We start from the raw sequence: 24,922 nt of genomic DNA, 5'->3' as shown, positions 1-24,922 counted from the left end.
GAATGTGGAGGTAAGCATCCTTGATGTCCAGAGACACCAGGAACTCCCCATTCGACAGTCCTGAGATGACAGCTCTCAGATATTCCATCTTGAATTTGAACTCCCTGAAATAAGGGTTCAAAGACTTTAAGTTTAGAATAGGCCGTACCGAACCATCCGGTTTCGGTACCACAAACAGGTACGAATAATAACCCTTGTTCCACTGCTGAAGTGGGACCGGAACAATGACCTCTGACACCACCAATTTTCTTATGGCCTCCAGAATAATCGTCCTGTCTGCCAGCAGGGCTGGCAAGCCTGACTTGAAGAAACGGTGAGGCTGGGGATCTTGAAACTCCAGTCTGGGAACCTGCGGGAGAAGGTTTCTTTCCCTTGGCAAGACCACCTCTGAAGGTGTTCGAAGGCTTGTTCTTTCTAGACCTCGCGGGACGAAAGGACTGTGACGTGGCTGATGAAAAGGGCTTCTTCGTAGCCAGTGTAGCTGAGGGGAGAAAAGGAGACTTACCCACGGTAGCCGTGGCAATCCACGCATCCAGCGCCTCCCCAAAGAGAGCCTGACCTTTGTATGGTAGGCCCTCCACACACTTCCTGGATTCCGCGTACGCAGACCAGTTGCGCAGCCAGAGACCCCTGCGAGCCGAGACGGACATGGAGGAGATCCCCGCAGCCATGGAACCCAGGTCCTTCATGGAATCCACCAGGAACCCTGCAGAAGCCTGAATATTACGTAAAAATAAATCAATGTCACCTTTATCCAGCGTATTCGATTCCTCCTGCAGAGTGATTGACCACCTGGCAATAGCTTTAGCAATCCAAGCACAGGCTATAGTAGGCCGCATTATAGCCCCTGAAGCCGTGTAAATGGATTTCAGCGTAGCATCCACCTTGCGATCTGCCGGGTCCTTTAACGCGGTAGATCCCGGGACCGGTAACACCACCTGTTTGGACAGCCTGGAGACAGAGACGTCAACTATTGGTGGGGACTCCCATTTCTTCCCATCTTCCTCTGGGAAGGGAAAAGCAACCAAGACTCTCTTGGGAATCTGGAATTTCGTTTCCCATGCCTTTTCAAAGATAGCATTTAATTCTTTGGATGCCGGGAAGGTGAGGGGGTGCTTCTTAGTATCTGTAAAGAAGGCCTCCTCCACCTGTTCCGGAGCTGTGTCCGAAATGTGTAAAACATCCCTAACAGCATCAATCATCAACTGCACCACCTTGGCAAGTGATGCTGACCTCCTTAACACATCCACGTCACCGTCTCCAGCGTCAGAGTCAGTGTCCATGTCATCCCGCATAATTGCAAGTTTGCGAGAATGTACTGCAGGGGACCTCGAGGAGGCAGTATCAGACCATACAACCATAGAGGACTGGAGAACATGAGTGGCATGCTCAGTCCTAGCAACTCTATCAGAAATCTGAGAAAAAGTCCCCATCAGAGAGACTAACCCATTCAGGCTCTCTAGCTGGGATCTGTGCTAAAACAGGGCAATCCTGATTACATGGAATGGAGTCTTCCTGGGAAGACAAATCCTCTGCAGCATATGAAACAGTGTCCCTAGACATGTTGTCACACACCCACCAAACACCCCACAAACACACAGGGTACTGGCAGACAGAGTTTCTTCCCCCCCCCCCCCCCAAGAATGGCAGAGAGACAGAGATTGGAGCCAACCCACACACAGCGCTATTATGAGTATAGGGAGACCCTAAACTCACGCTGTGTCCCTTAATAGGTGACAGAGTCTTCCCACAGCCTCCCCTCCCTTCTACAACCCCCTGGTACCGTACAGATAGCTGGAGTCGCTCTGGAGGGACCTGTGTATCCACTGGCAGAGAGCTGCAGGCAGGAAAACGGCGCTGAATGCTGCTGGGTCCGCTCTGAGAAGCTCCGCCCCCTCAATGGTGCGGTCTTACTGCTCCTTGAAAGATTATACTGGCCGGAGGATTTTGTTCTGGCCTAGATCCGCAGACCCCGACAGGCTTGTTGTGGTCAGTGGAGGGACCGGAGCTGGTCCAGGGTGCCCCTCCGAGCGCCGCACCGCAGTACCGCTGAGCCTTCCAGAAGCGCGGTTAAGCCCTCTTCACACTGTCCCTCCGCTTGCAAGGGGGGACAGTGACTCACTCGCCACACTTCAGCTCCATGAGGGGGTGGCTGCTGGCTGCCGGGGCGAGCGTTCCCCTGCGGCCGGGCGCGATCGGACCCTTCTGGAGCTCAATGGCCAGTCAGCAGGGTGGACACTGCTTCCCACCCTCAGCCCCTCGCTGCAGGGAGGCTGTCGCCAGCAGTCTCCCTGTAACATAACAAACTCTGAAAAAAGAAAGACATTTTTTTTCTAAGAGAACTCTGTAGAGCTCCCCTAGCTGTGACCGGCTCCTCCGGGCACATTTTCTAAACTGAGTCTGGTAGGAGGGGCATAGAGGGAGGAGCCAGCCCACACTATTAAACTCTTAAAGTGCCAATGGCTCCTGGTGGACCCATCTATACCCCCATGGTACTAATATGGAACCCAGCATCCTCTAGGACGTAAGAGAAATTAGGATTTTTAAGAAGAAACCTATGAATTGCTTCCTTTAGTGGTTCAGTAAAAAAAATGCCTGTCTGCAAAGAGCATTGAACAATTTTTAAAAATGCAAGGCCAAACACTCTATATAGTAGCTTAGTTGGAGCAGGATCCAGATCACAGGTCTTGGGACACAACATTTGGGTAATTTAAGCAATGTCTTTTACATTCAGTGGGTCAAAGCTGGAACATGAAGACAAGTGGCTTACATTCAGCACTCCTTTGATGGGCATACCAGCCCAGATGGAGGATACGTTCTCTTCAGACACATTTGCAAACTCATTGCATCTTAACTGGGAGAAAGTTTCATAAGGCTGCAGGCATGCTGGTTTGCAAAGCATTTCCACTGTATGGAAAAGCAGAGCTGGTCTATTTGCTGCCATGATCTCATTTGGCAGGAATTCCTTACAGGTGATTGTGGATTGATATTTTTCAATATGCTTAATTAGTTTTAACTTATCCTCTACCAGGTTAGTCTTCCTCCATCGTCTTTCAAGACAACGACCCCTTGTCTTGAGCTGAACTTGACAGTATGGTTTGCGAGGTTGCATTTGCACAGGAGCAATAATATCCACTTCAGCCATCACTTTCCTATCACAGTAATGGACTAGGGAATAAGGGGGCAAATGTATTAACCTGGAGAAGGCATAAGGAAGTGATAAACCAGTGATATGTGCAAGGTGATAAATGCACCAGCCAATCAGCTCCTAACTGTTAATTTACATATTGGAGCTGACTGGCTGGTTCGTTTATCACCTTGCACATATCACTGGTTTATCACTTCCTTATGCCTTCTCCAGGTTAATACTTCTGCCTCAATGATCACTACAGGTACCCAATACTACAGAGTGATCCAGATCTGCCGCAAAAGCCGGGGAAGTAATACCCCTACTTGGACGATACCTGGTCAAGTACATGGGCAAAGTTCTGTTACAAAGTGTTGTGATTGAGAACCAAAGTGGTAGTCTGACCACGTGACTGGGATTATTTTTAGGTCAGAGACCTCTAATCCATTCTGGAAGACCAGATCAGCAGTGTCACCACTTTTATGTGTCACAAATCAGGGTCTTCGCATTACTTAACAAACCAAGTACTGTCATATTGGCATATTCTGCAAGTCTCCAATCTCATCATTGCTCTGTTCAGACTCTGTACAGGTCTTTGTTACCTGAATGCAGCTAGGGCTATAATCGCTGTCCCTCTCCAGTGTCAGTGTGTTCCTGCCTTCAGCTCATCTGTGTGTCCTGTCCAGCACGTCCCTGCTCAGTGCTGCCGTCAGCTAATCCTGGTATCCTGCTCAGCGCTGTCTCCAACTACTGAGTGTACTGATCAATGATGATCAACAAAACATAGAATTTGATGGCAGATAAGAACCACTTGGCCCATCTAGTCTGCCCTAAACACATATGTACATGCACACACTTACAAACAAAGGTAAAAAAAAATTCCTGGAGCCAATTAACCTACCGGTATATTTTTAGATTGTAGGACGAAAGCAGAGTACATGGAGGCAACTCACACAAGCATGAGGGGAATATACAAACTACACACACTAAGGGCCATGGTGAGAATAGAACTGCTATGAGGCAGTAATGCTAACCATTACACCATCCGTACTGCTTCTACTCTCCTTAAAGGGTGGGAATTGTACATTTTTAAGTTCAACAAACATGTATGGCCAAATCTGAAAAAGAATGTTGGAGCATTAAAAATCCTGAGGTGCGAGAAAAAAGAAACCGTAATTTATTTAGAATTTACTCACTCTTACTAAGATCATCAAGGCAATGTCACACATTCTACATTACACTGGCAAATTTTGCATGGTTATCACTCATTGCCACAAAAATAATCCAGCGTATGACACCCCAGTCTCCGTTTCCCTACGTATAGCGTCACCCATACTAAATTATACTATTATTATTATTATTACCAGTTATTTATATAGCGCACACATATTCCGTAGCACTTTACAGAGAATAATTCACATCAGTCCCTGCCCCAGTGGAGCTTACAATCTATATTCCCTACCACATGTACACGCACACACATTAACGCTAGGGTTAATTTTGTTGGGTGCCAATAAACCTACCAGTATATATTTGGGTTTGTGGGAGGAAACCGGAGTACCCGGAGGAAACCCACGCAAGTACGGGGAGAATATACAAACTCCACACAGTTAGGGCCATGGTGGGAATTGAACCCATGTGAGGCAGTAATGTTAACCACTACACCATTCGTACTGCCCAATACAATGACCTTAAATTCTCACAATTGCAAACCAGATCTAAAGAGAGGCTTCTCTGAGCTATTAGTGGCAGTAAGGGGAAATGTGGCCTCAATACCATCCTCCGGCCTGCCCCTCCTCCTACCCACAAGCCACTATATGCTACACAACCATAGCGGGTCAGCATAGCATGGGCAGATTGTTAAAGAGAGATAGAAGGAATAGGGGGAGACTAGAGCAGGACTGGTCCAAAATAAAAAAAAAGTTCTACCTTCCATGAACAGCGATAGCTGCAACACCAGTGCTCTCGATAAGCTTCGCCAGACTGACAGTTTCTTCCAGCTGAAACATGATGAATTTAACAGATCATAATGAGAAACTGAAAAAAGAAACTCTAGCAAAAAGGAGATCTGAAAAATATAGGAAAGGGGTAAAGTAGCACTTGTTCACTCAATAGGTAATACACTTACAAATATTTAATAATAATGAAACAATTCAAATACATATTTTTAAAATGCATTATTAATTGAGTTAAAAAAAGGAGTGTTATGGTAGACTTACCATTGTTAACACTCTTTCTGCAACGTACACAGGGACCCACAGGGTAACAGCAAGGTGTACAGTGGATCTGGTTCCAGAGGCACCAACAATTAAAGCTTTAGCGGTCCCAGGATGCATAGGGGCCTCCTCTATAACCCCGCCTCCAGGCACTGGGAGCTCAGTTTTGAAGACCGGTCCAATGCAGGAGCAGGCAAGAGAGAAGGAAGATGTTAGTCACATAAGAACACATTCTCATGACAAGAGAAGGTACTAGTGGCTAATGCCATACAACCCAAAGAAGCAAGGTGCACATAAGAACACATTCTCATGACAAGAGAAGGTACTAGTGGCTAATGCCATACAACCCAAAGAGGCAAGGTGCATCAGGGTGGGCGCCCTGTAGAGCCCTGTGTACTTCGCAGAAAGAGTGCTAACAATGGTAAGTCTACCATAACATTCCTTTTCTGCAGCAGGGTACACAGGTTTCCACAAGAAAACATCGGGGATGTCCTAAAGCAGTTCCTCAAGGGAGGGGACGCACCTTAGCGAATGTGAAAATCCGGCATCCAAAAGGAAGCCTCCTGGGAGGCGAAGGTATCAAAGGCATAGAACCTAAGAAACGTGTTCACTGAGGACCAGGTAGCCGTCTTGCTCAAATGTTCTGCGGAAGCGCCGCGGTGGGCCGCCCAAGAAGGTCCAACAGACTGAGTAGAATGGGCCTTAATTGCAGGAGCTGGGCGTCCAGTCTGCTCATAGGCTTGTGCAATCACCATTCTAATCCATCTGGCCAAGCTTTGCTTGTTTGCAGGCCAGCCACGTTTGTGGAAGCCAAACTGGACAAAGAGGGTATCTGACCGCCTAATGGAAGCAGTCCTGTCCACATAGACACAGAGAGCCCTCACCACATCCAAAGAACGTTCTTTGGCCGACAAGTCCGAAGAGATAATGAACGGGATCAGAATCCTTTGGTTAAGTTGAAATGATGAAACCACCTTACGGAAATAGTCTAATCAAGCTCGTAGAACTGCCCTGTCACGGTGAATAATCAGAATGGGTGGACGACAGGACAAAGCGCCTAAGTCCGACACCAGTCTTGCAGAGGCAATAGCCAGCACGAACAGAACCTTGGCCGCTAGCCATTTGAGGTCCACCGACTCAAGAGGTCCGAATGGAGACTCTTGAAGGGCTTTCAACATAATAGACAGGTACCATGGAGTCACTGGGGAACATAGGGAGGCTGAATACATAGAACACCCTGAGTAAACGTATGAACATCGGGTATAGAGGCAATCTTGTGCTGAAACCATAACGACAAGGCAGATATGGGCACATTGAGGGAGACCAGACAAAGACCCAAGTCTAAGCCTCTTTGCAGAAACGCCAGAATTCTGGAAGCTTTGAATCTATAAGCGTCATAATTCTTATCAGCACACCAGGTGAAATAAGAATGCCAAACCCTGTGATAAATCTGGGCAGAGGCCGGTTTGCGGGTCTCAGCATAGTCTGAACAACTGCCTCAGTAAATCCTTTGGCTCTCAGGAGTGATGCTTCAAGACCCACGCCGTCAAAGCCAGTCTGGCCAAGTCTGGGTAGAGACAAGGGCCCTGTATGAGGAGGTCTTGACATTGAGGAAGTAGGGGGGGGACGCTCTGATGCGAGACCCTGTAAGTCTGAGAACCAATGCCATCCTGGCCACGCAGGAGCGACCAGAATCAGCATTCCTCTTTCGTGCTTGAACTTCTACAGTAACCTGGGCAGGAGTGACACCGGAGGGAATATGTATGGCAGCTGAAAGTTCCACAAAACTGCCAGTGCGATCATGAATGCTGCTTAAGGATCCCTGGTTCGTGATCCGAAGATCGTGACCTTGTGATTGTGTCGAGGTACCATGCGGTCTATGTACGGTAGACCCCACCTGTCCACCAGGAATTGAAAGACTTCTGGTTGAAGGCTCCACTCTCTGGAGTGCACATCTTGGCGACTGAGAAAGTCCGCTTCCCAGTTCAGGATGCCTGGAATGAACACTGCTGATATGGCTGGCAGATAGTGTTCCGCCCAACAAAGGATTTTTTGACACTTCTAACATTGCCATGTGGCTTCGAGTGCTGCCTTGATGGTTTATGTTTGCCACCGTGTTGGCGTTGTCAGACTGTACCTGAACAGGCCTGTTCCGTACCAGAGGCAGGGCTAGAGAGTGCATTGAACACTACTCTCAGCTCCAGAATGTCAATCGGTAAGAGTGATTACTTTTTGGTCCAACGACCTTGAAACGAGTGTTGCTCCAACACCGCTCCCCAATCCCGCAGACTGGCGTCTATTGTCAGTAGGACCCACTTGGGGATCCAGAATGGATGGCCCCTGCACAATTGCTGGTCCTGGAGCCACCATGACAGCGACAGACAAACCTCTGGAGTCAATGAGACCATCTGGTATCTGATCAGATGAGGTAGGCCGTCCCACTTGGATAGGATCAACCGTTGCAGAGGACGTGAGTGAAATTGAGCGTATTCCACCATGTCAAAGGACGACACCATCAAGCCAAGGACTTGCTTTGCCGAGTGTATTGACACTTTGGGTCGATGAAGGAAGTACTTTATCCTGTCATGAAGTTCAGAAGTTTGTCTTGAGATAGCAAGTGTCTTTGACTGTGTAAATCCAAAAGAGCCCCTAGGTGCACCATGCTCTGAGCTGGGACCAGCGAGGACTTTTTCCAAATTTATTACCCACCCATGGGCTTGCGGAAAAGTCACCGTCAGCTGTAGATGACTGAGTAGAACTTTGTGGGAACTCGGCAGAATCAGAAGGTCATCCAAGTACGGGAGGATTCCGATTCCCTAGCGAAAGAGATGAGCTGTCATCACAGCCATGACCTTAGTGAAGATCCAAGGAGCCATAACCAGTCCAAATGGCACAGCCTGGAAATGGTAGTGAAGGTTGCAAATAGCAAACCGCATTAACTGCTGATGCAACATGGCAATAGGATTATGAAGATATGCATCATGTTTAACCAGGGATAACATACAGTCTCCGGGTTCCATAGCCACTACAACTAAGTGCAATGTTTCCATACGAAACTTGGACACTCTCACAAACTCATTCAGAGATTTGAGGTTGAGTATAGGCCGGCATGACCCATTGGGTTTCGGGACTAGAAACAGGGTCGAGTAATAACCTTTGCCCCTTTGGGAGTGAGGAACTGGCACAACCACTCCTGTGCTCAGGAGGGAACTTACACCCGTTTGTAGAGCCTGTGCGTTCAATGGATCTGATGGGAGAGCTGTAATGCAGAACTGGTGAGGGGGGACGTCTCTCGAAGGAGACCGCATACCCATGAGAGACAACTTCCAGTACCCATGCGTCTGAAGTGGTTGTGAGCCAGACATGGGCAAACATAGTAACAGTCTGTGAGGTTGAATAAAAACTAGTAGTCCATTGAGTACATCCTGAATGATATTGCATTCCCTATTCTATTTAGGTTAAAGGCTATATCCTCGCATATCTTTTCCCATTTTTAAACGCATTGACTGTGTCCGCCATTACAACCTTCTCTGGCAGTGTATTCCATATTCGTATTGCCCTTACAGTGAAGAATCCCTTCCTGCGCCGAGTACGAAATTTCAAGCCTTAGCGGGTGTCCCCGTGTTTTGTGTAGATGTCTGTTAGAAAACAACTCGCATGATAGCTCTGCACCTTGCCCCTTTATAGATTTGTAAATATTAATCAAATCTCTCTTAGTCATCTCATTTCTAGTGTAAACATATCTAATCTAGAAAGCCTCTCCTCATCGTCCAGTGTCTCCAACCCCTTAATCAATTTGGTAGCTCACCTCTGAACCTTTTTAAGTTCTAATATCTCTTTTATAATGCGGTGCCCAGAACTGTACACAAGACTCAAGATGTGGCCGTACCAATGAATTGCACAGTGGCAGGATTATGCTCTCATCCCTTGTCTCAATTCCACTTTTAATGCATGCTAACACCTTATTTGCCTTTGTTGCTGCACTTTGACATAGGCTCTCATTCCGAGTTGATCGGTCGCAAGGCGAATTTAGCAGAGTTACACACGCTTAGTCTACGCCTACTGGGAGTGTATCTTAGCATCTTAAAAGTGCGAACGAAGTTTACGCAATATTGCGAACAAAAAAAACTTAGCAGTTTTAGAGTAGCTCCAGACTTACTCTGCCTGTGCGATCAGTTCAGTGCTTGTCGTTCCTGGTTTGACGTCACAAACACTCCCAGCGTTCGCCCAGACACTCCCCCGTTTCTCCGGCCACTCCTGCGTTTTTTCCGGAAACGGTAGCGTTTTCAGCCACACGCCCATAAAACGCCGTGTTTCCGCCCAGTAACACCCATTTCCTGTCAATCACACTACGTTCGCCGGTGCGAACAAAAAGCCGTGAGTAAAAATACTTTCTTCATAGCAGAATTACTTAGCGCAGTCGCAGTGCGAACATTGCGCATGCGCTCTAAGCTGATTTTCACTGCGATGCGAAAAAAAAGAACGAGCGAACGACTCGGAATGAGGGCCATTGTATGTTGCTGCTAAATCTAGTATCAATGAACACCCCCAAATTCTTTTCTAATACAGTTTCACCTATTTTTTTCCCATTTAATTGGTAGGTCGCATGTTTATTCTTAGTACCAAAATGCATAACTTTACATTTTGCCACATTAAATCTCATACACCATTGCATTGCCCAAACTTCCAGTAGAAGTCAGGGGTATACCCCGCCCTGTCATGCAGCAGGCCTGTCATGTTTTGAAGCAGGCAGATGGGCTGCCCAAGACTGATTCACCTTGGGCTTGGAGGTTTTTGGGAGCACAAGATTGTCTAGGGTATGTCTGACCTTTCTCTTTCCCTTGAGGCCGAAAGGAACAAAAAGTGGTACTTTTTGCCTTCTGTGTAAAAAAATTAGTAGTTGGGAGAAAGCTGTCTTAGCGGTTGCCAGCTCAGACACAATATTATTTAGGTCTTCCCCAAACAAAATGTCCCCAGTGAAGGGGAGGACTTCCAATGTATTCTTGGAGTCCAAGTCCATTTTCCACGACCTCAACCACAGTATGCAGCGCGCCAGGGAAAGACGTAGCTGACGCTTTGGCTGCCAATACTCCCGCCTCGGAAGACGCCTCTTGAATGTAGTAAGAATCGGTGGTAATATGACACAGGTAGTGTCTGGCATTGTCAGAAATCTCCTCAGGCAGCTCCTCCTATAACAACTCTAGCCATGCCTCATTACCTTTTGCGGCCCAAGAGGCAGCTGTAGGGGTCTATGAATAGCCCCTGTAAGTGATAAGGAAATTTATGGTAAGACATACCATTGTTAAATCTCTTTCTGCGAGGTACACTGGATTCCACAGGGAATAACATCGGGGCGTAGCATTGGATCTTGATCCGAGGCACCAACAGGCTTAAGCTTTGACTGTTCCTAGGATGCACTGCACCGCCTCCTCTATTACCCCGCCTCCAGGCACTGGAGCTCAGTTTTGTTAACCGGTCCAATGCAGTAGCAGGTAAAAGAGACGATAGTAGTTAGCCACATAGAACCACATTCTCACGACAGGAGAAGGTACCAGCGGCTAATGCCATACAAACCCAAAGAAGCTAAGTGCGTCAGGGTGGGCGCCCTGTGGAATCCAGTGTACCTCGCAGAAAGATTTAACAAAGGTAAGTCTTGCCATAAATCTCCTTTTCAGCAGTGGGGTACACTGGTATGCCACAGGGAATTACATCGGGGATGTCCTAAAGCAGTTCCTCATGGGAGGGGATGCAATGTAGCAGGTACAAGAACCCGGCGTCCAAAGGAAGCATCCTGAGTAAAATGGGCCTTGATAGCAGCAGGAGCTGGAAGTTCAGCCTGTGCATAAGCTTGTACAATCAACATTCCAATCCATCTGGCCAAAGTTGCTTATTCGCAGGCCAGCCACGCCTGTGAAAACCAAAAAGAGACAAAGAGAATCAGATCTCCTAAGAGAGGCGGTTCTATTCACATATAGGCCCTCATTCCGAGTTGATCGCTCGCTAGCTGCTTTTAGCAGCAGTGCAAACGCTAAGCCGCCACCCTCTGGGAGTGTATCTTAGCTTAGCAGAAGTGCAAACGAAAGATTAGCAGAACTGCCCGGAATAAATTTAATGCCGTTTCAGAGTAGCTACAAACCTACTCCTACCTTGCGATCACTGCAGACAGTTTAGTTCCTGCTTTGACGTCACAAACACGCCCTGCGTTCGGCCAGCCAGTCCCCCGTTTCTCCTGGCACGCCTGCGTTTTTACCCGACACGCCTGGGTTTTTTTGCACACTCCTGGAAAATGCTCAGTTACCTCCCAGAAATGCCCCTTTCCTGTCAATCACTCCCCGATCAGCCGTGCAACTGAAATGAGTCGCTGGAGCTTGTGTAAAACAGCAAAATTTTGTGTGAAATAGCTTTGCGCGTGCGCACGGCGGCCCATGCGCAGAAGTGACACTTTTTTACTTAATCGCTGTGCTGAGACCAAAAGCAGCTAGCGATCAACTCAGAATGAGGGCCATAAACGGATAACCTGTACCACATACAAAGACCGCTCTTTGGAGGACAAACCATGAGATAAAGGCCGGAACCACAATCTCTTGGTTAAGGTGGAAAGACGACATCACCTTAGGTAGATAAACCAGGTCAAGTTCTAAGAACCGCACGGTCACGGTGAAAAATCAGAAAGGGTGACCGACAGGATAAGGCACCCAAGTCTGGAACTCGTTGAGCAGAGGCAATAGCCAGCAAAAATAAGACCTTAAGTGTAAGCCATTCAAGGTCTACAGACTCAAGAGGTTCAAATGGAGACTCTTGTAGGGCATTCAGAACAACGGACAAATCCCACGGAGCCACAGGAGGGAGATAGGGAGGCTGAATCCGTAAAACACCCTGAGTAAAAGTATGAACGTCAGGCAGAAACACAATTTTTCTCTGAACCCACACTGACAAGGCTGAAATATGAACCGTGAGATAGGACAGACGAAGGCCTAAGTCCAGGCCTTGTTGCAGAAAAGCCAAAAGTTTGGAAGTACTGAACTTGTATGCATCGTAATTCTTAGCCGCACACCAGGTGAGGTAAGAATTCCAGATCCTATAATAAAACCGAGCCGTAGCTGGTTTACAGGCTTTCAACATAGTTTGAACGACCGCCTCAGAAAATCCTTTGGCCCTTAGGAGTGAAGCTTAAAGAGCCACATAGTCAAAGCCAGTCGGGCCAGATCCTGGTAGACACAAGGGCCCTGTACGAGGAGGTTTGGACGTTGTGGAACAGAAGAGAACGCTCTATCGAGAGACCCTGCAGGTCTGAGAACAAATGCCATCTGGGCAACGCTGGAGCGACTAGAAGTAGTAATCCTCCTCCCTGCTTGAACTTCCTTATTACCCTGGGCAGGAGTGACACCGGAGGGAACACGTACGGCAGCCGAAAGTTCCACGGAATTGCCAGTGCGTCCACGAACGCTGCTTGAGGATCCCTTGTCCTTCCTCCGAAGACCGGAAACCTTGTGATCGTGTCGAGACGCCATCAGGTCTACATCTGGTAGGCCCCACTTGTCCACTAGGAGTTGAAAGACTTCTGGATGAAGGCTCCACTCTCCGGCGTGTACATCCTGACAACTGAGGAAGTCCGCTTCCCAGTTGAGGACCCCCGGAATGAACACTGCCGATATGACTGGCAGATGGCGTTCTGCCCATTGAAGAATCTTTGACACTTCCAACATTGCCATGCGGCTTCGCTTGCCGCCTTGATGATTTATGTACGACCTCGTGGTGCAATGAACTTGAACTGTGCTTGAACAGGCCTGTTCTGTACCAGACGCAGGGCAAGTTTCAGAGCATTGATCACTACCCACAACTCCAGAATATTTATCAGGAGGAGAGATTCATCCCTGGTCCACCGACCCTGGAGATCGTGTTACTCCAACACTGCGACCCAACCCAGCAGACTGGCATCCGTCATTAGAAGGACCTAGTTGGAGATCCAGAAGGGACGACCCCTGCTCAATTGTTGGACCTGTAGCCACCAGCTCAGTGACAGACGAACCTCCGGAGTCAAGGATATCATATGAGATCTGATCCGGTGAGGCAGGCCATCCCACTTGGAAAGGATCAACCTTTGCAGAGGGAAGGAATGAAATTGAGCGTACTTTACCATGTCGAAAGCAGACACCATGAGGCCTAGTACTTGCATCGCCGAGTGTATCGACACTCTCGGGCGAGAGAGGAAGCATCTTATCCTGTCCTGAAGTTTCAGGGCCTTCTCTGGAGACAAGAACAAACGTTGTTTGTGTGTGTCAAAGAGTGCCCCCAGGTGCACCATGTTCTGAGCAGGGACCAGCTAGGACTTCTTCCAATCGATGAGCCATCCGTGAGCTTGTAGGAATTGGACCAACAGTTCAAGATGATGGAGGAGAACCTCTGAGGAGTTCGCCAGGATCAGCAAGTCATCCAGATACGGCAGGATCCTGATGCCTTGACAACGGAGAGCGGCCGTCATGACCGCCATGACCTTGGTGAAGATTCACGGAGCCGTGGTCAGTCCAAAAGGCAAGGCCTGGAATTGATAATATAGGTTACCAATAGCAAACCGCAGATATTGCTGATGCGACATGGCAATAGGTATATGTAGGTAAGCATCCTGTATGTCCAGGGATACCATATAGTCCTTAGGCTCCAAGGCCAGAACAATAGAGCGAAGAGTTTCCATGCAGAATTTGGATACCGTCACAAATTTGTTCAAAGACATGAGGTTGAGAATGGGCTGTGAGGATCCATTCGGTTTCGGAACTAGGGACAGCATTGAATAGTACCCCCTGCCTCTCTGAACCAGAGGCACCGACACTATCACTCCTGTGTCCAAGAGGGATTGTACCACCAAATGTAGAGTTTTTGCTTTCAACGGATGTAGGTGGTCATTCCGAGTTGTTCGCTCGCTAGCTGCTTTTAGCAGCATTGCAAACGCTAGGCCGCCGCCCTCTGGAAGTGTATCTTAGCTTAGCAGAATTGTGAATGAAAGGTTAGCAGAACTGCTACTAAATAATTCCCTGCAGTTTCTGAGTAGCTCCAGACCTACTCCTAGACTCCGATCCCCTCAGTCTGTTTAGTTCCTGGTTTGACGTCACAAACACGCCCTGCGTTCGGCCAGCCACTCCCCCGTTTCACTAGCCACTCCTGCGTTTTAACCTGGCACGCCTGCGTTTTTTAGCACACTCTCTGAAACACTCAGTTACCTCCCAGAAACGCCCCTTTCCTGTCAATCACTCACCGATCAGCAGTGCGACTGAAAAGCGCTGCACGAACACCAGCAAATCTACAAAGTTTTGTGTTAAATAACTTAGCGCATGCACTCTACGTACCATGTGCATTTTCCACCTAATCGCTGCGTTGCGAAAACCAGCAACGAGCAAACAACTCCGTATCCGTGAGTGACGACTTCCCTCACCCAGGCATCTGAAGTGGTCTGTAACCATACCTGGATGACCGCAGAAGTCGGCCTCCCACCCTGGGGTCCCCCAGGGGGATGCCCACCCCGTCATGTAGCAGGCTTGTCTGGTTTGGAAGCAGGCTGACGGGCAGCCCAGGAACGTTTAGGTTTGGGCTTAGAGGTTTTGGAAGTGTGAGCCTGTTTCGGGTATGCCTGACCCTTTGCTTTACTTGGAGGTCAAAAGGAACGAAAGATGGTACTTTTAGCTTCGGAGCCGAAGGATTAGTACTCGGCAGACATGCAGTTTTAGCAGACGCTAAATCAGCAACAATCTTGTTCAGATCTTCCCCAAAAAGGATTTTTCCCTTAAAAGGTATCACCTCCAAGGTCTTTTTAGAGTACAGATCCACAGAACAGAACTGCAACCACGGCGAGAAAGAATGGACGTAGTAGATGCTTTGGCTGCCAGCACACCGGCATCAGAGGCCGCCTCCTGAATGTAATGAGAGGTTTTGGTAATATATGAAAGGCATTATCAGAAAAATTAGAAGGTAGCTCCGCTTCAAATTCTTGAACCCAGGCTTCAATAGCTTTTGCAGCCCAAGAAGCCGCTATAGTAGGTCTATGCACAGCACCCACAAGAGTGTAAATACTGTAGACTTCAAGCAACCCTCCACACGCTTATCCATCGGTTCTTTCAGAGAGGTGACAGTAGTGACAGGCAGAGTAGAAGACACCACCAGACGTGCAACATGTGAGTCCACTGGCGGCGGTGTTTTCCAATTTTTACTTAACTATGCAGCGGGGGGATAGCGAGCTACCATCTTTTTAGACAGGGAGAATTTCTTTCCTGGAGACTCCCAGGATTCCTAACATATGTCAACTAAATGGTTAGAATGTGGCAAAACTAATTTAGTAACCTTCCGACGTTTGAACTTATCAGGTTTCTTAGACGTATCTGGAGGTTCAGTTTCATCATCGATCTGAAGAATCAGTTTGATAGCCTCCAAGAGGTCAGGAACATCCACCTGTGTTGTAGATTCCCCATCAGAAGCATCCGCATCAGTGTCTGATGGATCAGTATATACCCCATCTTTATCGGATGAAGTATCCGAAACATGCATGGATTGTGAGGAAGAAATGGCCCGCTTAGATGACCCTTTGGTCCTAGGAGGGCGAGGGTCAGGCTTTTAACCAAAGACTGATTTATCTGCTGTAACTGAGTCGACAGAGAATCCACCCATGGTGGATTATCAACAGGGACAATATGCGATTGTACAGGCACAGTAGGTCCCACAGGGGGCGCAAGTCTCGTTACAAGCTTAGTCAGTAAATTAGAAAAAGCAGCACACGGTGGGTCTTGGTGTGCCACCAGTGCTGCAGGCTGACCGAGGGGTACAGAACCCCCAATACATGGACCCTCAGAATATTTTCCTCAGATAAATCCGCGGCCTCAGCACTGAATGACGCAGGATCAGCCACAGATCTCCCGCCCTGTGACGCAGACATTATTGGAGAATGTAGCTCTAGGGCGTAACAGTACAATATAGCCAGACACAGTAGCGGATCTTGCCACGGGCAAGCAGGACTTTTGCCCGGGGCGCCGCCATCCGGAGGGCGCTGCACCATGGCAAGATCCGCTGCTGCTGTGGTGCCCCCCACTGCCGCGGCCCGCTGTCTGCTGTGAAGGGGAACTAGACGTGTAGCGTTGACGTCATCGCGCACCGCACATCAAAGGTCCTCTACACGAAGGGAACTAGACGCTTAGCGTCTAGTTTACCTTCGTGGAGAGGACCTTTGCTGTGCGGTGCGCGATGACGTCATCGCGCACCGCACAGCCTACATCAGTACAGGGGGCGTAACTGACCACGCCCCCTACATGAAGCCACGCCCCATAATGCCGCCCGAGGCGCCAGAAGCCCTGGAACCGGCCCTGGCCAGACACAGTACCTTACAAAAAACCCTTGCGGAGTGTGATTGCAATGCAGATCACAAACAGAGGATTTAAGTGGTATAAGGTGACTAAAATACACAGAGAAAAATACCAAACAGTATATCCTGTGAAACACTATATATATAGGACCCTGATGTACTTAGCCCCCGTCAGGGTACAGGATATAGGGATAGCAATAAGTGTGAGATACACGGAATAGGAACCACACAGCAGCTATAGGCACACACAGTCACATGTACAATACAGAAATTATTGCAAAACAATAAAACTGCACTGGACTAGCAATACTAAGTAAAGCTATGTATGTATACAGGTATAACAATGCATAGTAAATACTGCATGTATATCACAGGATACTTGTATTAAATATTCCTGTAGTTATGCACTTGTTCTTAACTAACACTGTCTAAACGACATGTAGAATACTTAAGTGTCCTGTAAATGCACAGTGCTGATGAGGCAGGCGGCTTTACAGAGGAGACAGCGCCCAGCAGTCACAGAATCAGTACAGCTCTGTCTAATGGCGCCTAAACGCTGACATGGAGTGAGGGAGAGAGAGATGCAGCTCCAGGGCGGGCACATCTGCTGTAGATGGCACCTGGGGGAGGGGCTACAGGTCAGAGCCTTATCCCCTCTGCTGGACTTCACCACCGGGTACTATTGAGCCTGTACTAAACGGTTTTTAGTATAACCGACCTGTGCTCCTTGCCCTGGTGGATATAGTGGGTCCCTGCATGGCCACAGTTTCCATGCCAGCGGCGCGGTCAGTCTCCGGAGACCGCAAACGGAGCGTGATTTCGGTGGGTCCCGCCTGGGGGACCCTCTTACCTCCTCCCTATCGTGCGGCCAAGCGATCCAGGAGAGCAGTGGCGGTATGTGTGCCTGATGAGACCAGAGGGCCTCCGCTGTAAGTACCCGGCAACCATGGCGCGGGGAGTATACAACGCCGCTTGAAGTCTTCTTTCTTGTCAGAAAAGCTATTTTCGGGGCTGCCTAGTGCAGCCCTCCCTGTTAGCTGCCTGCACTGCAGGCACCAACTTACAAACTGAGCTCCATTGCCTGGAGGCAGGGGATATAGAGGAGGCGGTGCAGTGCATCCTGGGAAAAGTCAAAGCTTTAGCCTGTTGGTGCCTCGGATCAAGATCCAACTCTACACCCCGATGTTATTCCCTGTGGAATACCAGTGTACCCCGCTGTAGAAATATAGATTTCAGGCACCCTTCAACATGCTTGTCTGTCGACTCCCTTAGTGAGGTAATTGAGTTGCCAGGCAGAGTGGATGACACCACTAGGCGGGTGACATGAGAATCCACCGGCGGTGGAGTCTCCCATTTGTTACACAACTCTGCAGGCAGAGGGTAGCAAGCCAAGGCCCATTTAGGAATAGGGAATTTCTTCCCTGGATTAGACCAGGGTTCCCATCTGATGTCCACCAAATGGTCAGAATGAGGTAAAACCGTTTTACCACCTTCTGCTGTTTAAATGTATCAGTTTTCTTTGCCACAGTAGCGGAATCTTCCTCATCTGTGATTTGAAGGATATGCTTAAGAGCTACCACCAGGGCAGGTACATCAATCAATAAGGGAGATTCGTCATCAGTAACACAAGATTCAGAGTCTGACAGGACCATATGCTCCCCCTGCTCTTCAGATGAGGCATCAAAGAGGTTTGTAAACTGTGAAGCGGAAGCAGCCCGATTAGAGGGACCAGGGACACGGAAGTGACCTGGGTTAGATACATTTTCCAACCAAGGTGGGTTTACCATAGGGACAATCTGTGGTGGTGATGGCGCAGAGGATCCCATAGGGGGCGCAAGGTGCTCCACCAGAGTACCCTGCAGAGTAGTGAATGCTGCCCATGGTGGCTACTGACTAGGTGCAGGAGCTGCAGGCTGACTGGGAGGTGCACGACAAGCAGTACAGAGACCCTCATGCAATAATTCCCACCACCACCCGAGAAATCTGTGGAGCATGCTCTGCATTTTGCAGGAGCTTCAGCTGATTTGCTGCCCTTTCGGTTAGATATTACACAATGTAAACAATGGGCTTATACAGTACGCATATATTAGCCAGACAAACATAATAACCTGTGGAATAAAACATAAGGGAATAACGTGACTGTAACACAGAAGTAATACCCTTATATAGATAAACTCTGTGCACAACTATATTATTTGACCCAAACGCACTTAGCCCAGGGTACAGAATATAGTGACAGTAATATCTGGGAAACACTGAAAGTGAAACCACACAGCAGATACAAGCACACAGCCAGATGCTATGCAGAAATCATATTACAATAATGCTGCCCAGTGACAGTGTCCACGCCAGCGCCACGGTCCGTCTCTCCAGACCGTGGACGGATTGCGTTTTAATGGCGGGTCCCGCCTAGGAGACCCTCTTACCTCCTTCCGTAGAAGCCACGTGATCCCGGAGAGCAGCCTGCCACCGTGCCTAAGTCCGGAACGTCTCCCTGGCAGGTACCGGGAACCAAGCCAACGGGAGTGTGCGGCGCCGCTTGGGAGGTGATGGAACTGCAGCACTGAATGTCACAATGAAATACTGTACAGTGCTGCCAGCTCAAAAGCAAAGTCTCATTCTTCAAATTCAAATGCTTTCAGGTTTGCTCAGCGCAGCCCCCATGTTCAGTGACCTGAGCTCTCAGTGCTTGGTAGGGTTATAGGAGGTCCGTATGCATCCTGGGACAGCTAAAGCTTTACCTGTTGGTGCCTCTGGATCCAGATCCACTGTACACCCCGATGTTTCCCTGTGGAAACCTGTGTACCCACCTGCAGAAATAAGTGTTGTTTTATCCCTTCGCTATATTCTTTAGCTGTCCTTTGTGCTACAGTTTTTCATTTATAGTGAGGTTGACTACCATACACAGCTTTATAGAATTGGGAAGAGGTAACACTCATCAACACATGTTGTTTTATTTATTGAAAAAAACGCTCCCCACAACAGAAAATGGGATTTTAATACCTACCGGTAAATCCTTTTCTCTTAGTCCGTAGAGAATGCTGGGGATGCTTCAAGAAGCATGGGGTATAGACGGGATCCGCAGGAGACATGGGCACACTATAAGACTTTGAATGGGTGTGAACTGGCTCCTCTCTCTATGCCCCTCCTCCAGACTCCAGTTACAGGTACTGTGCCCAGGGAGACGGACATTTCGAGGAAAAGGATTCATTTAATTATTTTAAAACTAAGGTGAGATACATACCAGCTCACACCTCAAACACGTCGTACAACATGGCATTCAACAACAAAGCATGCAACGGCATGACGAACAACAGTCACAGACTGACTGAACTCAACGCAACATGAGCGTAACTATAACCAAACTGCAGATACAGCACGCACTGGGACGGGCACCCAGCATCCTCTACGGACTAAGAGAAAAGGATTTACTGGTAGGTATTAAAATTATATCTTCTCATACGTCTTAGAGGATGCTGGGGATGCTTCAAGAACCATGGGGTTTATACCAAAGCTCTAGAACGGGCGGGAGAGTGCGGATGACTCTGCAGCACCGATTGCCCAAACAAGAGGTCCTCCTCAGCCAGGGTATCAAACTTGTAAAACTTCGCAAAGGTGTTTGATCCCGACCAAGTAGCAACTGGGCAAAGTTGTAACGCCGAGACCCCACGGGCAGTCGCCCAGGATGAGACCACCTTTCTGGTAGAATGGGCTTTCACCGATTTCCGTAACGGCAATCCTGCCGTAGAATGAGCCTGCTGAATCGTATTACAGATCCAGCGCGCAATAGTCTGCTTAGAAGCAGGAGCCCCAATCTTGTTGGGAGCCCACAGGACAAACAGAGCCTCTGTTTTTCTAATCTGAGCCGTTCTGGCGACATAGATCTTCAAAGCTCTGACCACATCGAGAGACTTCGATTCCGCCAAGGCATCAGTAGCCACTGGCACCACAATAGGCTGGTTCACGTGAAATGATGAAACCACTTTTGGCAGAAATTGCTGACGAGTTCTCAACTCCGCTCTATCAGCATGGAAGATTAAATAGGGGCTTTTGTGAGACAAAGCCGCCAACTCAGACACCCGCCTTGCGGACGCCAAGGCCAACAACATGACTACTTTCCAAGTAAGGAATTTTAACTCAACCTTACGCAAAGGTTCAAACCAATGCGATTGCAGGAACTGCAATACCACATTAAAGATCCCATGGTGCCACAGGAGGCACAAATGGAGGTTGGATGTGCAGCACGCCCTTTACGAAGGTCTGAACTTCTGGAAGGGAGGCCAATTCTTTCTGAAAAAAGATCGACAAGGCCGAAATCTGTACTTTAATGGAGCCTAACTTTAGGCCCGCATCCACACCTGCTTGCAAAAAATGGAGCAAATGCCCCAGTTGAAATTCCTCCGTAGGAGCCTTCTTGGATTCACACCAAGACACATATTTCCTCCAAATACGGTGGTAATGCTTTGCCGTTACTTCTTTTCTAGCCTGAAGAAGAGTGGGAATAACTTCACTGGGAATACCCTTCTAGGCTAGGATTTGGCGTTCAACCGCCATGCCGTCAAACGCAGCCGCGGTAAGTCTTGATACATGCACGGCCCCTGTTGTAACAGGTCCTCCCGAAGAGGTAGAGGCCAGGGATCTTCTATGAGCAACTCCCGAAGATCTAGATACCATGCCCTTTTTGGCCAATCCGGAACAATGAGTATCGCCTGAACCCTTGTTCTTCTTATAATCTTTATCACCTTTGGAATGAGTGGAAGTGGAGGGAACACATATACCGACGGAAACACCCACGGTGACACAAGGGCGTCCACCGCTATCGCTTGAGGGTCCCTTGACCTGGAACAATATCTCTGAAGTTTCTTGTTGAGGTGGGACGCCATCATGTCTACTTGAGGAATTCCCCAACGACTTATCACTTCTGCAAAGACCTCTCGATGAAGACCCCACTCTCCTGGATGGAGATCGTGTCTACTGAGGAAGTCTGCTTCCCAGTTGTCCACTCCTGGAATGAAGACTGCTGACAGAGTGCTGGCATGTCTTTCCGCCCAATCTTCGTGGCCTCGGCCATCGCCGCTCTGCTTTGTTCCGCCCTGGCGGTTTATGTACGCCATTGCTGTTACGTTGTCTGACTGAATCAAGACAGGCAGACCTCGAAGAAGATGTTCTGCTTGCAGAATGCCGTTGTAAATGGCCCTTAATTCCAGAATGTTTATGTGCAGACAAGCTTCCTGGCTTGACCACTTTCCCTGAAAATTTCTTCCCTGTGTGACTGCTCCTCAGCCTCAGAGGCTTGCATCAGTGGTCACCAGGATCCAATCCTGAATCCCGAACCTGCGTCCCTCCAGAAGGTGAGAACTGTACAGCCACCACAGAAGGGAGATTCTGGTCCTGGAAGATAGAATTATTTTCCGGTGCATGTCCAGGTGAGACCCGGACCACTTGTCCAACAGGTCCCACTGAAACACCCTGGCATGGAACCTGCCATACGGAATGGCCTTGTAGGCCGCCACCATCTTCCCCAGCAACCGAGTGCATTGAAGAACTGACACCTTTGCTGGTTTCAGAATCTGTTTTACCATGTTCTGTATTTCCAGAGCCTTTTCCACTGGAAGAAAAACTCTCTGCAATTCTGTATCCAGAATCATACCCAGGAACGACAGCCGTGTCGTCGGAACCAACTGTGATTTTGGCAAGTTTAGGAGCCAACCATGTTGTTGCAGAATCGTCAGTGAAAGGGCAACATTTTTCAGCAATTGCTCCTTGAATCTCGCCTTTACGAGGAGATCATCCAAGTACGGGATAATTGTGATTCCCTGCTTGCGCAGGAGAACCATCATTTCCGCCATTACTTTGGTGAAAATCCTCGGAGCCGTGGACAGACCAAACGGCAACGTCTGAAATTGGTAATGACAATCCTGAACAGCAAACCTCAGGTAAGCCTGATGTGGAGGATATATGGGGACGTGCAAGTAGGCATCCTTTATGTCCACCGACACCATAAAATCCCCCTCCTCCAGACTGGAGATCACTGCTCGGAGAGATTCCATCTTGAATTTGAATTTTTTTTAGAAAGAAATTGAGGGATTTTAGGTTCAGAATCGGTCAGACTGAGCCATCCGGCTTTGGGACCACAAACAGGCTCGAATAAAAGCCTTCCCCCTGTTGTGACAGGGGTACCGTGACAATTACTTGATTTTGACACAACTTTAGTATCGCAGCGCATACTACCTCCCTTTCTATAAGAGAAGCTGGCAAGGCCGATTTGAAAAATCGGTGAGGGGGCACGTCTTGAAACTCTAATCTGTATCCTTGGGTTACTATTTCTACTATCCAAGGATCCAGGTCCGAGTGCACCCAGACCTGACTGAAAAGTCATGCGGTGGATTTGGTAGAAGCCGGAGAGGACTTCTGCTCTTGGGAACTTACCACAGCCTGTGACCTTTTTCCCCTTCCTCTTCCTCTCGCAGCAAGGAAGGAGGACCCTCGTCCTTTTTTGAATTTATTGGGCCGAAAGGACTGCATCTGATAGTGAGGCGTTATATTCTGTTGTGCAGGAACATAAGGTAAAAATGACGACTTACCCGCGTTAGCCATAGGCACCAGGTCAGTGAGGTCGTCACCAAACAGGACAGTACCGTTAAACGGTAACGACGCCATCGCCTTCTTAGAGTCAGCATCAGCATTCCATTGGTGAATCCACAATGCTCTCCTTGCTGAGACTGCCATGGCATTGGCCTTTGATCCCAAAAGGACAATATCCCTTACAGCTTCTTTTAAATATGCTGCAGCATCCCTGATATGACCCAGAGTCAAAAGCACGCTATCCCTGTCTAGGGTATCTATCTCAGATGACAAGTTATCTGCCCACTTTTCAATAGCGCTACTCACCCATGCCGAACCAACGGCAGGCCTGAGCAGCGACCTTGTAGTGACATAAATGGATTTTAGTGTATTTTCCTGCTTACGATCCGCAGGATCTTTTAGGGCTGCTGTGTCAGGAGACGGAAGCGCCATCTTTTTGGATAGACGCGATAAAGCTTTGTCTACCATGGGGGTTGACTCCCACTTTTCCCTGTCCGCAAATGGAAACGGATATGCCACTGGAATTCTTTTGGGAACCTGTATCTTCTTGTCAGGATTTTCTCAAGCCTTTTCAAAAAGCTCATTCAGTTCATGAGAGGGAGGAAACGTTACATGAGGTTTCTTTCCTTTATACATACAGACCCTTGTATCAGGGACAGCAGGGTCCTCTGTTATATGCAACACTTCTTTTATTGCCACAATCATGTACTGAATGCTCTTAGCCAGTTTTGGATTTAATCTGGCATCACTATAGTCGACACTGGAATCAGAGTCCGTGTCGGTATCTGTATCTGCTATCTGGGTAAATACACGTTTCTGTGACCCCGAAGGGGTCTGAGCTTGTGACAAAGCATCCTCCATGGATTTCCTCCATGTCTGGTTCTTAGACTCAGATTTATCAAATCTCTTAGTCAACCAAATCACATTTGCATTTAAAACACTCAACATATTTATCAAATCATCAGTCGGCGGTGCAGACACGGTCACTCTCACAGTATTTTCTGTCCCCACTCCAGCCTCCTCCTGGGAAGAGCACTCAGCCTCAGACATGTCGACACACAAGTACCGACACCCACAACCACAATGGGGCTATAGGAGACAGACCCACAACAAAGCCTGTAAGAGAGACACAGAGGGAGTTCTGCCAGCTCACAACCCAGCGCCTATCCCGGTACTGAAGCGAGTAAAAAGAATGCCCAGACCTGTTAGCGCTTTATATATAAATAATTAGCACCAAATCACTTGTGCCCCCCCCCCCGTTTTGCACCTTGTGTTATTTGAGGGTCCTATGCTGCCCAGGGCGCACCCCCCCCCCCCCCCCCCCCTGCGCCCTGCAGTGCCGTTCACATGTGGGAGCATGGCGCGCAGCGCGACCGCTTCACGGTACCTCAAACGCCATCCTCTGCCGTCACTGAAGCCTTCTGATCTTCCTATACTCACCCGGCTTCTGTCTTCTGGCTCTGCGAGGGGGGTGACGGCGCGGCTCCGGGAACAAGCAGCTAGGCGCACCAAGTGATCGAACCCTCTGGAGCTAATGGTGTCCAGTAGCCTAAGAAGCAGAGCCTTTGAACTCAGAAGTAGGTCTGCTTCTCTCCCCTCAGTCCCACAATGCAGGGAGCCTGTTGCCAGCAGGTCTCACTGAAAATAATAAAC

The 24,922-nt window shown here is 48.5% G+C and overlaps 1 protein-coding gene across 4 annotated transcripts in view; it reads right to left on the bottom strand.

The window, feature by feature from the left end:
- Window positions 1-24,922, bottom strand: part of DUS2 (dihydrouridine synthase 2) — a 625,618-nt gene that overhangs the window by 336,406 nt on the left and 264,290 nt on the right. For all 4 annotated transcript variants that reach the window (XM_063945271.1, XM_063945269.1, XM_063945270.1 and 1 more), the window contains one exon: window positions 5,057-5,127. In XM_063945271.1, coding sequence (XP_063801341.1) covers window positions 5,057-5,127 — 71 coding nt within the window. The remainder of the gene's footprint in view (window positions 1-5,056; window positions 5,128-24,922) is intronic.

This window comes from Pseudophryne corroboree, chromosome 11 (assembly GCF_028390025.1).
Source record: "Pseudophryne corroboree isolate aPseCor3 chromosome 11, aPseCor3.hap2, whole genome shotgun sequence".
Classification (NCBI taxonomy): domain Eukaryota; kingdom Metazoa; phylum Chordata; class Amphibia; order Anura; family Myobatrachidae; genus Pseudophryne; species Pseudophryne corroboree.
Note: the sequence above shows the minus strand (reverse complement) of the source record. Positions and strands in the feature narration are given on the sequence as shown.